This window comes from Theropithecus gelada, chromosome 2, assembly GCF_003255815.1.
Source record: "Theropithecus gelada isolate Dixy chromosome 2, Tgel_1.0, whole genome shotgun sequence".
Taxonomy (NCBI): Eukaryota; Metazoa; Chordata; class Mammalia; order Primates; family Cercopithecidae; genus Theropithecus; species Theropithecus gelada.
In genome coordinates, this window is record NC_037669.1 from 28,921,141 (window position 1) to 28,937,451 (window position 16,311).

Genomic DNA, 16,311 nt, shown 5'->3' on the forward strand with positions numbered 1-16,311 from the left:
CCTCTAATTTAGGAAAACAATCCAGCTCCAACAAAGATTCACCAAACTATAGACTTAGATCAAAACTGATTCCTCACACAGCATTAACTTTCAGTTATTTTTCATAGTATCGCTATCTGTGAAAAATTCATGAATTTTCACAACCCCATAACCTGAAGACATTTGCATGCTTTCTTTAACATATGACACTTTTCAATGACATTTTACCAGCTGTGGTGAATTGGTAGCAACATATGAATTGAAATGTCTGTCTGAAAATGGTTACTCAGATGGTCAGAAGTAAGGAAACCCAGATGGCGAGCATAAGCACGCTTCACAATTGATCAATAATTGTCAGTGGTATTTAATTTACATTTTACGAACTTTAAAAATAGGCAATATAAGGTCCTGTCATGTTAAATATATGTTAATACCATTTGTGAATTTTAAAAATCCATAAGGGAAATGTTGTGTACAGGATTTATGACCTAGCCTATTTTCACCCACAGATACCACTAATATTAACAGCAAACACAGTCTCTATGAAACATGGAACTGCTGGAATGTCCTGATGAGAGGCTTGCCTCTGTGAGATCAGAAATACACTGCTGGCTTGGTAATTGGTTACCTAATGTGATCTTTATGCAGATCTGAGATCAGACACTGTTGTTCTTGACTTGACCATGACTGTAATAATGCAAGGGGTTCTGAGACAAATGACTTCTCATAATATTTACCAAACGAGCTCCTGATTATTAGTAGGTTTTCTGGATATCAGAAAACCCTAACCATCAGCCCCTAGAATGCAGCCACCTTAGCAGGTCCACTGTGAATCAGAAGTCATCTCATGTGGGTTTGAAGAAGGAAGACAATTGTCCAAGTTTGACCACTTCTGAATGCTATAGTTAATCACTGCAGACCTAGGACTATAGTCACAGTATCCTTTTGCAACGAACTTCCTCAGGTAGGCATTATGGGCTTCCTCTTGTAAGCATCTGTCTTCCTAAACTGATAGTGCAACAGATAAAGTCAAACCCAGCTTTACCCTTACTCAATCGGCCTGTCTCCTACAAGTGTTTCCTTTCCCTTGTAACAGCCTGGATCCTTGCTCCTTAATGAATAGAAGAGGTGAGTTGAGGATGTAGAAAATGGCAGAATTCGATGGTGGGATGGATATAACTATTAATATACTACTTGCTTCAAGGCTTTTTTTTTTTTTTTTTTTTTTGAGACAGAGTCTTGCTCTGTTGCCCAGGTGGGAGTGCAGTGACGATCTCACTGCAACCTCTGCCTCCCGGGTTCAAGTGATTCTCCTGCCTCAGCCACCTGAGTCACTGGGATTACAGATGCCCACCACCATGCCTGGCTCATTTTTGTATTTTTAGTAGAGACAGGGTTTCACCATGTTGGCCAGGTTGATCTCAAACTCCTGACCTCAGGTGATCCACCAGCCTCAGCCTCCCAAAGTGCTGGGATTACAGGTGTGAGCCACTGCTAAACTAAAAGTCAGAAGAAATGCTTCTGAATTAGTAGTTTTGGACTTAGAATCCCCTTTCTTTATGTACCCATGGCACACATATAGACAGCCCCTTAGTTTTCTGCCACTTAGTTTTCTGCCACTTAGACTGCAATCTTTCTTGGATAGCAGTGATCCTCATGTGTGGCTACACATTGCAATCATCGGGCAGCTTAAAAAACAAAACATTGTTTTGATTTAGTTGTTCTGAGTTAGCAACACAGTCACTGGTATTTTTAATAATGTCTCTAGGTGCTTCTCATATATAGCCAGAATTAAGAACCACGATTTCAATAGATTTTGTTAAAATACATGAATTACAACAGCTTACATTTAAATGTATGTCAGCGGGTAAAGCTGGTGTCTTTAACAGGTAAAATTCTGTGAGAAGCTTAACCAAAATGTCGTGTTTGATAGTATATATGAAAATTCTTTGCAAATTACGAAGTGCCGAGCAAATATGACGTATTTTATTATCACAACAAATGCTTCCTGAGAGCTTCCATGCCAGTAGCTCTGAACTCTTGCTCTTAACCCTTAAGAGATTGCAACTTAATGATTTACAATGTAATATAAGATCATTTGTTTCCAGTAAACGTATCTTATGAATATCAACAGTTAATTGTGGTCACTTTGTGGGCCAGAAAACCCAGTACAGTGTTATAGGGTTGCAGGGTAGCCACGGGTTAATGAACAGCAGTGATTATGACACAAGTTAAAAGGCATGTTGCCTGCTCCAATTTTTAAGGGCTCCTACACAAAGAAGCCAGGGATAACCAAAGGTCACTTCTGAATTTCAAGTAGACCTGGGGCTCCCAAGCATGAGTCCTGGGTTAGAGTAAGATGACAGTCAAAATACTAAGATGATTCTTATTTAATGAATTTCATTCCATGATTGGCAGCCATTGCAAGGGGCAAATGTTGCCCAGAACAGCACGAATAAATGTCCAAAGCATTAAGAAAAATTAAAAACAAGAAATGGCAGGAAAGCAACTCCTGCAACTGTAGAAACACCTTTCGTTTGGAAATACAAGCTTGATAAGAAGTACTGTTAAATCTGCCCTGTTACCAAACCTGTGGGGGCTCAGGTCAGAGTTATCTGCATTTTACAGATAAACATTCTGTTCATTTGTGGACTAGATTGCACATTTTTTCAAAGTTCTTTCAACTGCATTATTTCACATGAGCTCAATGATAATGCAGGCAGCATAGGTCTTGTTGTCCCAGTTTTGGAAATGAATGATTTGAGACACGGAGAGGTTAATGGTCTTGTCCAAGATTACATACCCCAGGTAAGGGTCAGAGCGGGGACAGGAGGCCAGACATTCTGATTCTTCCCAAGGTGCTGCCTCCACCGTCCTGTTGTTGGGCTGTGATTTATATCATAAAGACATTCCCTAAGGGGCTCAATGAAAAAACAAAACAAAACAAAACAAAAAACACAGCAAGGACTTCTGCTACATTAAAGCTAAGATGTGGTTTATGAATAGATTTGTAGGTAAACCTTCACCACATCCACTGTAATAATCATTATTCAAATCCCACAGCCCCGCTGCTTCTCATTCCTCTTCCCGTCCAGGATAGACCTCTGCCCTGTTTGTAAGAATTCACTCATCATCCCCTCACTCCTGATGCCCAGGCTTTGTCCGAAGCTGCTAACTGAAAATAACAACCTAAGGATTTTCTGGGTGTTTTGTTTTATTCTGGAGTTTACATGGACCTAGTGCTGATAACTGTTCTTCTGGCTTAAACTGGCACTCCATTGGTGGTTTGAGTTCCAAACCCATACATGTAGAGAAACCATTTTACCTCCCTCTGTAAGATCTTTGGAGTCCCCAAAGAGGCAAAGACTTTTGACAAGTCTTTTAGACCCCTGTTTTCCTCCTCCATTTCATTCCCCTGCCACCAAAAATCAGACTTCTATTAGTCCAATTTTGCCCTTTGGAAATGGGCTCATCCCTGCCTTCCTGCATCTGACAAGTGAGTATTCTTAGAGGAGTTTGGGCCTAGTTTAAGGGTAATAATGACACTCTATTTGGATAAAACCCAGATGCCTAGGTGTGGTCCTGAGGGCCATTTATTTACCTTCACACCTATTACAGCAACCAGAACAATGGACCAGAAGCTAGAGGTATCTCAAAGACTGACCTTCTGCTCTGAGACTCTCCAGGCATCTCAGTGCTCTCAGTGCCTCATTTCCCAGCTAGGATGTAAGTGTAGTCCTGACTACTGTCTGGTTACCCACATGGAGCAAAAGTTCTAGATGAGACACCTCGAGTCTGTGGCCAGTTATGCTGTAGCCGTAACCCTCTGCCTCAACTAGGCCCCCACATGCCGTCTCCCTCTTCCCTCCTATTCTAATTAGAGCTGTTTTCTTCATTGCAATTCTCAACTCCTTTGTTAATGGAATAACACACCAATTCAAGGGTGCAGTCAGCATTCTAATCCTGAGGTGTAGTTTCTGGCAAGTTACTTAACTTCTCTGTGCCTCAGGTTCCTCATGTGTAAACGCAGATGAGAAAAATGGTATCTACTCTATAATATTGTTGTAAGGATTCTATAATAAACATAAAATGCATAAAAGAGTGACTGGCACAGAAGTGTTGAGTGTTAGCCTTTATTAGTAATAATCACAGTTTTTCACTTCTTTCAAGATCCCCAAATGCCTCAACTTCTCCAGAAAGCCTTTCCTAACTAAGTCCATCGCTCAACCTCTGCCACATCTTCTGATCCCAGTAAATGAGCCTTGGATCGCACAGTCAGTCCTGCTTATACTATCTTGTTTTATTCTTTGGTTATATAATCTCGATATAACTTATTTCCTCAACTAGGTTATAAATTCTTTGAGGGAACAGAAAATCATGTTTTCTACCTATTTACACACCCCTAGCCCCACACAACCCTAATATTGGAATGTAATTTTTCTATTCTTATCTGCCCTGCTGGGATGGGATTGAAGAATTTCCCTAGGGGACCCTTGACCACATTACCAGGTTTAAAAGCAGCCCTCAACACCACGGGTCCATTTGGAACCTTGAAACCACAGAGTTAGTACAATGTTTTTCCCCCTCTCAAACTTTGATTCTTTATTTACTTCTTTTTATTTTTTGAGGATGTGCCTGTCTTCCCCACTAGATTGTAAAGTCAATTTAGGACAGAGACCAATTCTTATCCATCTTTGTGGCATCCTTCCCTCCTCCATGCCTCCAAGTGCTTAGTAAATATTTGCAAGTGCAGTGAGATAATAACACAGAATGTTAACTATGTGAGTTTGCTCCTGGTAATCCCTCCTGTCATCCAGCTCTCCCCACATTCATAAAGACATTCATTGCCTAAGAGATAGGTCACTGTAGCAGAAAATTAAGCAGGAATCAAGAGTTCATTCTTAGCTCTCAAGTTTCAATGGTTGAAGCCATTCAGGATTCAGAGCATAAAGTTTATGCCATAAACAAAAGATTTAGAAGGATGTATAATTAGGCACAGTTTTTCTAGTTTCTCCAGTCTACTCCCAGACTACATAAAGATTCCATAGGCTGGGAGGGTGTGGAATAAAGGAAGGAAGAGAGAGTTGCCAGATATTGAGGGGGAGGGAGGCACTGATATGTGAGAGCCAAGAATGGTTGGATGACAGATAATAGAAACACCACGTTTGGCAGTTGTAAGAGCAGAAGCACCTGTGATTCACCTCCTGGGTAGACATACACGAAGTTCCCCTGCACCTAGCGTAGATGGGGAGAAAAGGCTGTAGGTGTATTTGGCCAGAGAAGCCTGACCCAGACTAAGAAGCCTTGGAGTATAAAGTAGCTAAGAGAGAATCTGACTTAGGAGGCATAGCTGTGAAGAAACAACAGCCCTGGCCGGGCGCGGTGGCTCAAGCCTGTAATCCCAGCACTTTGGGAGGCCGAGACGGGCGGATCACGAGGTCAGGAGATCGAGACCATCCTGGCTAACATGGTGAAACCCCGTCTCTACTAAAAAATACAAAAAACTAGCCGGGCGCGGTGGCGGGCGCCTGTAGTCCCAGCTACTCGGGAGGCTGAGGCAGGAGAATGGCGGGAACCCGGGAGGCGGAGCTTGCAGTGAGCAGAGATCCGGCCACTGCACTCCAGCCTGGGCGGCAGAGCGAGACTCCGTCTCAAAAAAAAAAAAAAGAAACAACAGCCCTCTGCATGAATCAGGAGATACAGAGGGGGACTATCTCCACTAATACTGGTGTAGACAGATTCTCCCCCAACACCTTGAGGTTTGGATGCACATTTGGGGTTTACATGCAATCCTGGAGAGTGGCGGGAGAGCCCTCCTTCGTAAAGGAGGACTCAAAATATAAATTTAGTAGAAAACTAAAGTAACATTTCTTGAATGCCTGAGTACAGAAGCTGAAATTCTTAGCAGATACACAAATAAGAAATGCATTTAAGTCTTTCATCCCTCGCCCCCCTCTCACTTTTCCCCACGTGTCCCCAAAGTCCATTGTATGATTCTTATGTCTTTGCGTCCTCATAGCTTAGCTCCCACATATTACTGAGAACATACGATGTTTAGTTTTCCATTCCTGATTACTTCCCTCAGAATAATAGTCTCCAATCTCATCCAGGTCACTCCACCTGTACCCCAATAACTTATGGAAAAAAATTTTTAATTAAATAATGATAAACCAAATTTAAAATAAGCATATAAATTCTGTGGACAAAACAAGAAATCCAAATAAAAAATAAACATGTAAAGAAAATAAATATATTTTAAACTTCTTCTTGAGATAATTACTCCAATTAAGCACTAACTTACAGTTTGGAAGATATGGTGGCCTCCTTTGGAATACATATGGGGGGAAAAAAGGAGGGAAAGAGAGGAATGGAAAGGAAAGAAGTGCATATGTAGAACTGAGGCTACTTCAGTTGTTTCCTGCAGGGTAAACACACCTGGTAGGAATAATTTCAGAGAAACGTGAGGATACCCCTGTCTGGCAGATGCACCTGAATGTATTCTAAGCTAGAGAATCGGGAGTGGCCAACCCGGAGATTTGTTTCTTGTCTATGAGGAACATCTAAGCCCCTGTCCCGTCCTGTGGAACATGGGTCACAGGTGATTGAGGCCAGGAGTTTTAGGTTAAATGAAGGTTGCCAGGTGGAGGTCATTAAGGGGAGGATCTGAACTGAAAACATTATAGCAACCGCATGCTGTTGGGAAGCGACTGCAGTTTTCCTAACCAGCCTGCCACCACTGGGCCATGTAGTCATGTTGTCCAGCCCCTGCCACTGGGCTCTCTCTCTTGTATACAAGACCCTCATGGAACCCCATGTCTCATTTGCTGGCTCTGGGCAGCTTGTTTGGCCTCTTTAACCTGGTGCCTTCCTTATGAAGGTTAACAGGGGTTCAGCACATCTCCCTATCATTTTATGTAATCACTCGGTAAATATGTTTGCTGTCTCCTGTCTGCCATCATGCTATAATAGGTGCCCGTTCTGGGGAAATGTGGGATTTCAGCGGGCCAATAATCCTCTTATTCTTCATATTTCTGTACTGTTGTTTCATGAGGATGAATTGATGCACCACTTGCCCTTCAAAAGAGAAAGGAGACTTGGAGAGGAGTAAACGGAGGGTGAGAAAGAAGGCAGCACGCCTGAAGTGCAGAGTGCAGGATGAGTGGCAGGGCCAGGTGCTCCTTCATCCTCAGCCTCTGCATGGATGTCAGCAGAGCAGAAGCAAGTTCCACTTTGTGCACTCCCTAGGAGCAGAGCCAGAGTGCAGGTGCATTCCCAGAACAGCAAGTGCTTTCCCGAGAACTGGGTGCTTGGTATCAATCTCCAGATGAAGCCTATAGATGCTTAGGTGAGAATAGTGCAGGCCCTGCACCACTTTCACTGCCTATAAGGAACCAATGGCCAGCAACAAAAATCTACAGTTTCTGTTGTATCTGTGCTGTCCCGCACCTGGCCCTCAAAGGCTCACCAGGCTGTCAACAGGTTTTGCGTTGGCAGTGGTGGTTGCTGTGGCTGGTCTTTGGAGCCCACCTAACTTCAAGTCCCATCATCTCACCTGATTTAGGTGTAACACTGACCACGGAGCCACATACTTTCATTTTGGACTCATCATGGAGACTTTATGTTTTGACACGTTTGCACCAGTCTAGGACATCGGCTTTCAAGTCAGTAGAATTTTCATAATGGAATGGACGATTCCCAGTTGTAGAAACTAAGGAACTTGTGTTGCCAAGTCTTTAATTTTGAGAGGAGCAGTTTCCATCACTGCCCTCACCTACTCAGATTTGCTGTCTTCTGTGCTATCTTTAAATTTTTAAAGATTCTTGTTTTTAAGCATGTACATAGAACATGTACATATTTAAAATGAAATACAACTAAAAGGCTTATAATTAAAAACACTGAACTTGTGGGGTTTTTCCTAGTCTTTACTCAATGTTTGTAATTAAGATGCTTATTCTTATATCTTGATTTATTAATTTTAGACATTAGCTTCCTGTTATACTAAAAGAGAAGTATTTAATTTTATGACCCTCATATAACCCAATGATGTGCTGGAGCGTATTTCATCTGCCAGAGTGAGCTGATTGTTAAATTGTATAAGCCAAGTATTAAACAGTCATTAGCTTGAAAATTGGCCACCGCGTGAGTATTTACTCTATGGAAATCAGCAAATGTCACCAGAGTTACCTGCCCTTGAACCCTCCGAGCTAACGAAGCATTCACCAGCACACTATTGTTCTCCCACCAGATTCCCTTAATTGTAGTTAATCTAAAAGTCAGAGTTTCATTTTAATGATTGTGGTAATTTGTTTTTTGAAACAGGGTCTCTATCACCCAGGCTAGAGTGCAGTGGTGCAATCACTGCTCACCACAGCCTCAACCCCTCTGGACTCAAGCGATCCTCCCACCTCAGCCTCCTGAGTATCTGAGACTATAGGTGTGAGCCAGTGTGCCCAGCTACATTTTTTTGTATTTTTTTAGAGACAAGGTTGTGCTATGTTGGCCATGCTGGTCTCGAACTCCTGCACTCAAGCCTTCTTGGCCTTTCAAGAGTGTTGGGATTACAGGCGTGAGCCACCGTGCCCAGGCTATGGTACATTTTGTTCTCTGCATAGCTGTGGCATACCAAAATTATTGACTTCCTTGTTTTACATGGAGTTAGTAATTGCCTCATTGTAATCAGCCTGACATCACCTGAACCTAGCAGACAATTCACTAAAGACAACCAATAATTATGTGCCTGTGAAGTATTCTTTCCAAACAAACCTGAATTTAAGTTTCTACAGCTAAATACTAGTTTATAGGTAATATGAAGAACCAAAAGCAAGTTAGATGACACAACAAGAGGACAATCAGATACATTTAGAATGCGGGATCTTCTACAGAACCAATGACTCACTTTCCCTAACAAATCATCGGCTTGAAAAGGGAAGGAGATGATTAGAGAATTATTGTAGAAAAAAAATGAAGACTTGAGAGTCATAATCACAATTGCAACATGAGCACCTTGTTTGGATCCTAGCTCAAATCAAGAATCTAAAAAAAAAAGTGTATGATTGAAATAATCAGGAAAGTTTGTCCATAGACTGGGTAGTAGATGGTATTAGCAATTATTAGTTAATAATAATGTGTATTTCAAAATCACTGAAAGAGTAGATTTTAAGTGTTCTCACCACAAAGAAATGATAAGTATGTGAGATGCTGGATATTTTAATTAGCTTGAGTTAATCATTTCACAATGTATTAACTACTAATAGCCTGCTATTGCTTGGAAGCCTTACCTCTAACAGAAACAGTTGATTAACACTTAGTTTCTATGTTATGTGTACTGTATAATGTATTCTTACAATAAAGCTAGAGAAAATAAAATGTTATGAAGAAAATAATAAGGAAAATACATTTACTCTTCTTTAAGTAGAAGTGGAACATGATAAAGGTTTTCATCCTCATCAGGATATCCTCACGTTTGAGTAGGCTGAGGAGGAGGAAGAGGAAGGGTTGGTTTTGCCGTCTCAGGGGTGACAGAGAAGGAAGAAAATCTGTAAGTGGACCCTTACAGTTCAAACCTGTGTTGTTCAAGGGTCAACCGTATATCATACTATAGCATATACCCCATAAATATATACCATTATTTGTCAATTTAAAGTTTAAGATAGAATTACTGTTATTTTTAGGTATGCTAATGGCATAGTACTTATGTTTTAAAAATGTCCTTATTGGTATAGATGAATAATAAATATTTTTAGGACAGATTACATAATGTTGGAATATTTTTTCTTTTTAAAAAAACAGAAAACATGTAGGAGGACAAATGAAACAAAAATGGCAAAATTTTTATAATTGCTAAAGCTGAGTGATGGGTCTATGAGAGCTATTCTACTTTTGTATGTGGAAAATTTTCACAATAAACATGTTTAAGGTATTTCATTTTAAATTTTGGTAGTTTTTCTTGTACTTAGCCTTGTTATTTTTAGTCAAATGCAGCACCAGATTTGTTAAATATCTATTAACAATTTAATATTGCTTATGAAATCCACAAACATAGTAGCTGATTCATCAATGTCATTTTTTAAGGTCTTCCTCCCAGGGTCCCCCTTTTTCCTTCTCAATTGGGATTAGCAGCTGAATGGGTTTTCGGCATATAGCTGTTGATCTGGACTTTCCTGTTCTATGATCCTGAGACTGCCCTTACCTGATTTCCTACATTGGATTCCTCTTTCCTTGTTTGTTGATATATGTCCTCTGATATGGTTTGGCTCTGTGTCCCCACCCAAATCTCATGTTTAATTGTAATCTTCAATTACAATGTTGTGGGAGGGACCTGGTGGGAGGTGATTGGATCATGGGGCAGTTTTCCCCTTGCTGTTCTCGCAATAGTGAGTGAATTCTCACGAGATCTGGTTGTTTAAAAGTGTGTAGCACTTTCCCCTCCACCCTCTCTCTCCTGCCACCATGTAAAGACGTGCTTCACCCTTCTATCATGATTGTAAGTTTCCTGAGGCCTCCCCAGCCATGTCTCTTGTGCAGCCTGCAGAACTGTAAGCCAATTAAACCTCTTTTCTTTATAAATTACCCACTCTCAGATCTTTATAGCACTGAGAACAGATAAATAAACCCTCATTTTTGATGGAGCACCTACTCCAGAGCTTCCTTAAAAAAAAGTAAGTGTGAAATAAATTTTCTAGTCTTTGCATGTCTTTATTCTCTCTTCATGTTTGATTTGGCTCGGTAATTTCCTCTCAGAATTTTGGAAGGTTTTTTTTTTTCCACTTTTAGCTTCTGGTGTTGGTGTTAAGAAACTCAATGCTATTTTGGTTTCTATTTCTGTTTTCTTTCCTTTCTTGAAGACTTTAGGATTTTCTCTTTACCCTTCTTATAAAATTTCTCAGAACATGCTGTATGTTGATGTCTTTCTGCACATTGTGCTGGGCCTTGTGAAAGTTGTGTCTAATAGATCTGGGAAATTTTTCTGGTTTTTCCTTTTTTTTTAAAATTTTTTCCTGAGACAGAGTCTCACTCTGTCACCCAGGCTGGAGTACAAGGGTGCAATCTCTACTCACTGTGACCTCCACCTCCCAGGTTCAAGCAATTCTCCTGCCTCACCCTCCCAAGCAGCTGGGATTACAGGTGCACCCAACCACACCCAGCTAATTTTTGTGTTTTTAATAGAGATGGGGTTTCATCATGTTGGCCAGGCTGGTCTTGAACTCCTGACCTCAAGTGATTTGCCTGCCTCGACCTCCCAAAGTGCTGGGATTACAGGCATGAGCCACCGCAGTGGCCATTTTTCTGATTTCTTTTGTCATAATCTTCTATTTTCTCTGGCCTCTCTTTAATAGGTCTTATTAATAGGATAGTAGACCTATTCAACTCAATTTAAGTATTTTACTTGGAGAAATGCATGTGTGGAAGGAAATAGGGAGGGAGTCTGTAACAGCTGAGTCAGCTGTCAGACCATGATGTTAATCTGATCCAGGTGAAGAAGAGAGGGAGGGAAGGTTGGTAGAAGTGTCCTAAGCATTCCTGCAACCCAAGGTCCAGCAAAGCTGCCAGGGAATCCCTGAGCCAAAGCCTGTAGACAGAGGACTCTCCTGTCTGTTACGAATAACCCAGCCTTAGTATTTTTATTGCACTCAATCATTGGCAGTAGTCTAAGCCCAGGCAGCATGGACTCAGGGCAAGCATAATTTGAATTCTAAAGACCCAAAGGTCTGAGGTGCCAAGGCCATGGACATTACTATAAAATAGGTTCCATTACCATTGTGATGGTTGAATGTGTTCATCTATTCAGTGCACCTAGAACAGTGTCAGGCACATCATAACCACTCAAAAAGTGGGTTTTGTTTTCCAGCTTTATTAAAGAATAGTTGACAAAAATTATATATATTTATGGTATACAATATGTTATTTTTATATGTGTATACAATGTGAAATGATTAAATGAAGCTAATTACCATATCCATCACCTTATCACATACTTATCTTTTTTGTGGTGAGAACATCTAAGATTTTCTTAGCAATTTTCAAGTATGAAATATTTTATTAACTGTAGTCACCATGCTGTACAAGATGCCCAGAACTTACTCATCCTGCATAACTAAAATTTTCTACCCTTTGACAAACATCTCCCTATTACTCCTTTGCCCCATCAACCCCAGTCCTTGGCAACAGCCATTCTACTCTTTGCTTCTACGAGCTTGAATTTCTTAGGCTTCACGTTATCAGTGAGGTTGATTACGCCGTACTTGTCTTTCTGTGTCTGGCTTATTTCACCAAGCATAATGTCCTCCAGGTTCATCTATGTTGTGGAAATGACAGGATTTCCTTGTTTTTTAAGGCTGAATTGTATTCCATTGCATATACACAGCACAGTTTCTTAATCCATCCATTTGCTGATAGATAATACTTGGGTTGATGCCATATTTTGCCGGTTGTGAATAGTGCTGCAACAAACATGGGAGTGCAGATAACCTTTCAACGTATTGATTTCATTTCCTTTGGATATATACCCAGAAGTGAGATTTCTGGTTCCTATGGTAGTTCTATTTTTAATTTTGTGAGGAACCTGCATACTGTTTTCCATAATAGCTGTACTAGTTTACATTCCCACCAACAGTGTGTAAGGTCTCTCTTTTCCCCACATCCTTGAACTCAGAAAGTGTTATTGTTATTGAATGCCAAGGAGAAACCCACCATGCTGTGTGATTAGCTAAAAAATATTATTATAAATTTTATGCTCTAAATCTCAGAATGTATTTACTTTTATTTTAAGCACTATCCTAATAGGGTTGCTTAGCTTGAATACAATCCAAAGCCAGGTTAGAAACAGCACATTAAAAATCAAAAGCTCATGAATATTATAACAATAAGAAAGCTGTGAAATGTGAGTTTGACAGGAGGAGAAAAGACAGAACAACAAGAAAAAGCAAACACAATGATAAAAGCACAAATTTTCAGGGTTTTTAACATTAGGAAACAGCTCCAGAAACTTCAATGGGAATGGGTGTCCCACGGTATTGCACAGAATGTAACAACTGCTGTTCATAATAATGACCCTGATATATCAAGAAAGTGCTTTACCAGCACTTTGAGGAGGTAGAAAAGTATGACATGCATTTTTAAATAATTTCCATCTATAGCACATAAAAGAAAAAGAAAAATATTGCATGATCTCATTTACATGTGGAATCTAAAAAAAATCAAATAGAGTGGTTACAAGGAGTGGGGTGGGAGAAGAGGAAATGGGGAGATGTAGGTCAGAGGATAAAAGTAGCAGATATGTAGGAGGAACCAGTCTGGAGATTCATTACACACCACGAGGACTACAGTAACAAAATTGTACTTATATGAAACTCATGCTAAATGAGTAGATTTTACTGCTCTTGCCACAAAGACCAAAAAAAAATGGGTAACTCTGTGAGATGATGGATATGTTAATTTGCTTCAGTACAGTAACATTTTTTCCTATGCATATGTATCCCATAACATCATGTTGTATACCTTAGACATACACAAAATTCATTTTAAAAATAAAATTTTAAAAATAAAGTCAAACTTATAAAATCACAAAGAAAAAAAGAAAACTGCAGAGAAGTTGCATAGGAACAGTAAATCTTTGGGGATTCTGGACAGATGCTAGTTTTATCAATTCATCTAATATGTGACTTTTTCTGTGCATAATGGCACATCATTTCTTAGTATCACTTGATAATGAACAATCCTTACTCTTGTCATTTTACCACCTGATTTTATGTTGAGATTCCCCACACCTTTTGTGGCATTTGTCATTACTGCTTCGGCTCACTTCCTTCCTAAGCAAACATAAAATGTCTTTGAGGAATAGCAGCAGAACTTCCAAGCCATCTAAATTAAGCTCCCGGGATGGGTCAGGCCATTCCTGTGGTGGACACTGAGAGGGCTCTCACACTGAGGACACACACACCTGTCTGGACATTGCCCCTGCTTCCTTGCCAGTTTGCTTCATCTGGCAGCAGATCCTTGCTTCCACCCAGCACTCCTTTCCGCATGTTCCTGTTCTTGCATGTGAACCCCTGACATGTAAAATGTTCACAAATACTGGGCTGGCAACCAAACTGCTGGCATGGGATATGACATCAATGCCTTTGGAGTAAAACTCTATGATAGCTCATTTTCTAACCTCTCAGGAGTACTCAGAGCCTAAGAAGCTGCTGTCTAGAGCAACAGACTTTCATCTTGATATTGGGCTGCTTATAGCAGCCATACAAAGAGTGAAGCACAGAGAATGACAGAGAGAAAGAAAGAGAGAAGTGAGATTGAGAGCTGAGAGACACATACACAGGCAGAGGCAAATAAAGACAACATGGCAGCATGCTTATAGTATCTGGAACACATTTCAGGATTAATAACAAAAGCGGAATCTGCCACTTTTTCCCATTGATTTGTCAGCTCCTTGAAGATTGCCTTTTGCTTGCATCGACACTAAGTAAAATTTATGAGGAGGAAAGCACTGTCATGCTAAACAGGCAGTGCTTAACTATGTTTGGTAACAAAGCACAAAAGACCATACCATAATGTCCTAAAGAAATCTGTTCCTGACATTGCTACAAGGATTAAAATAGCTGTTAATTTTGCACAGGTTTAATTTTCCCAAGTTCCTGCCTGATATCTCCTTTTAAGTCACCTGCTTCTTGGTTTAAAGGATTGTGCTAAATTCTAAACATCCTATCGAACAACCAGTTTTTTAAAAATTTTATTCAATTTACTTCCCCTTTTTTCTCTTCTATTATCAATTGGATGGCCTTCTAAAGTCATTTCTTTTCTATTAGTATTTTCTCTGTTCCTTTTTATTCGAATCAACATCTACACATTTTGAAATATACAAATCCACAGTAAAATAACCAAAATAAACAAGTAAAAGCAGGCAGAACCTGAGCCTGATATTTCAGGTTGTTGCTTTTTTGTCTCTCTCTTTTTTTTTTTTTTTTTCCAATTCCATATCTTCTTTTCTTTTCTCTATTTTTTCAAGAAATGAAATTAAATGCACTATGGCTCCTCAGAAATGAGTAAATTCAAGATAATAGTTGAGTAACCATCTTTAGAAATAAAAATTTGTCTGAATTTAAAACTGTTAAGTTTCCATTTTCCCCAAACTAAATTGGTCAACTATGGGGAAAAAAGTAATATGAAGCATTCTAACTTTTGAGTACAGACAACATGTTGGCTAATTTGTATTGATTATATCTGCCAATCTAGATGCAATCACTTTTAAAAGCAGAGTCCTGTAATTCGCTTTTCTATAAAATGTCACCAATGCATTAAATACTTCGAAAACAGTCTTTGTAAATCAATCTGTACTTATTAGATTTATTTAAATGATAGCATTAGAGTTCCATGCCGAGATTTAATTTGGTTTTAAAATAACCCCCTACATGCAGAACACTTCCTAGGGTGGGAGAGGCTAGTTCCCAATTATTTTCATGCCGTCAGTACTAAAAGTGTTTAATGACTCACTTACCTACAAGCTGTGAGTTGTCTGAAGACCTCTCTATTCAGTGGGATGCACACATTTTACTTAAGGCTATTTTATAGGGAAAAAAAGGAAAGAGAGCAGAACCATAGCATTTTCCAATGAAATGAAAAGTAAAAGACCTTACCTTGTTCGTGTCAAAGGTATTATAAACTTGATCAACATGTTTATTGGCCTTCTGATTCAGACCTTGCAGACCCAAAAGTGTCTTAAATTCATGTAGTGTTTGCAGGCCGGATGGATATTCCGTCATAAATGTTCTGTACCACACATGGGTCCCTTGTGTAGGAACTGCTCTCTGATCACCAGCTATAGATTTGCCATTCCCCATCTTGACTCACAGTCTACAGCTTTTCCTCAGGTTGTTTTCACATAAGTTTTCGCTGGATTTAGTCCCTTACTCCTCACTAAAACTGAAGGCTAACATATGCCCTCAGAAAGCTACTCTAAACCTCTTACAGCAACAAGCTAAATAAGAATAGAAAGCCAGTGAGATTAACTCATCTGCCCAGTTTTAAAACCAAGGTCACTTGGCAGTTGGTAACTAACATGCTTACAGTCATGCAGAGACATAGTTTTTTGGGAAGGGAAGAGGCAATATTTTAGAGAGGGTGACCCTTGTTATATTGTTAGCCATCAATTTTGCCTATATTATGGAGTGGTACAGTGGGTCTAATGGCAGGAACTTTGAGGTGCAATCAGGGAGCCTAGATTCTGTGCTTTGTTCTACCACTTATTAACTACATTGAAACATTACTCACATTCTTGTCTGTTTCCTCATCTGTGAAATAGGAATAAAAGTATCTGCCTTTTCATACCTGAGTATT

The 16,311-nt window shown here is 39.8% G+C and overlaps 1 protein-coding gene across 2 annotated transcripts in view; it reads right to left on the reverse strand.

Moving 5' to 3' along the window:
• GUCA1C (guanylate cyclase activator 1C) overlaps positions 1–15,948 on the reverse strand; it is a 47,482-nt gene extending 31,534 nt beyond the window's left edge. For both annotated transcript variants that reach the window (XM_025376992.1, XM_025376993.1), the window contains exon 1: positions 15,612–15,948. In XM_025376992.1, the coding sequence (XP_025232777.1) occupies positions 15,612–15,815 (204 nt within the window). In that variant the 5' untranslated portion in view covers positions 15,816–15,948. The remainder of the gene's footprint in view (positions 1–15,611) is intronic.
• Between the last annotated feature and the right edge of the window lie 363 nt (positions 15,949–16,311).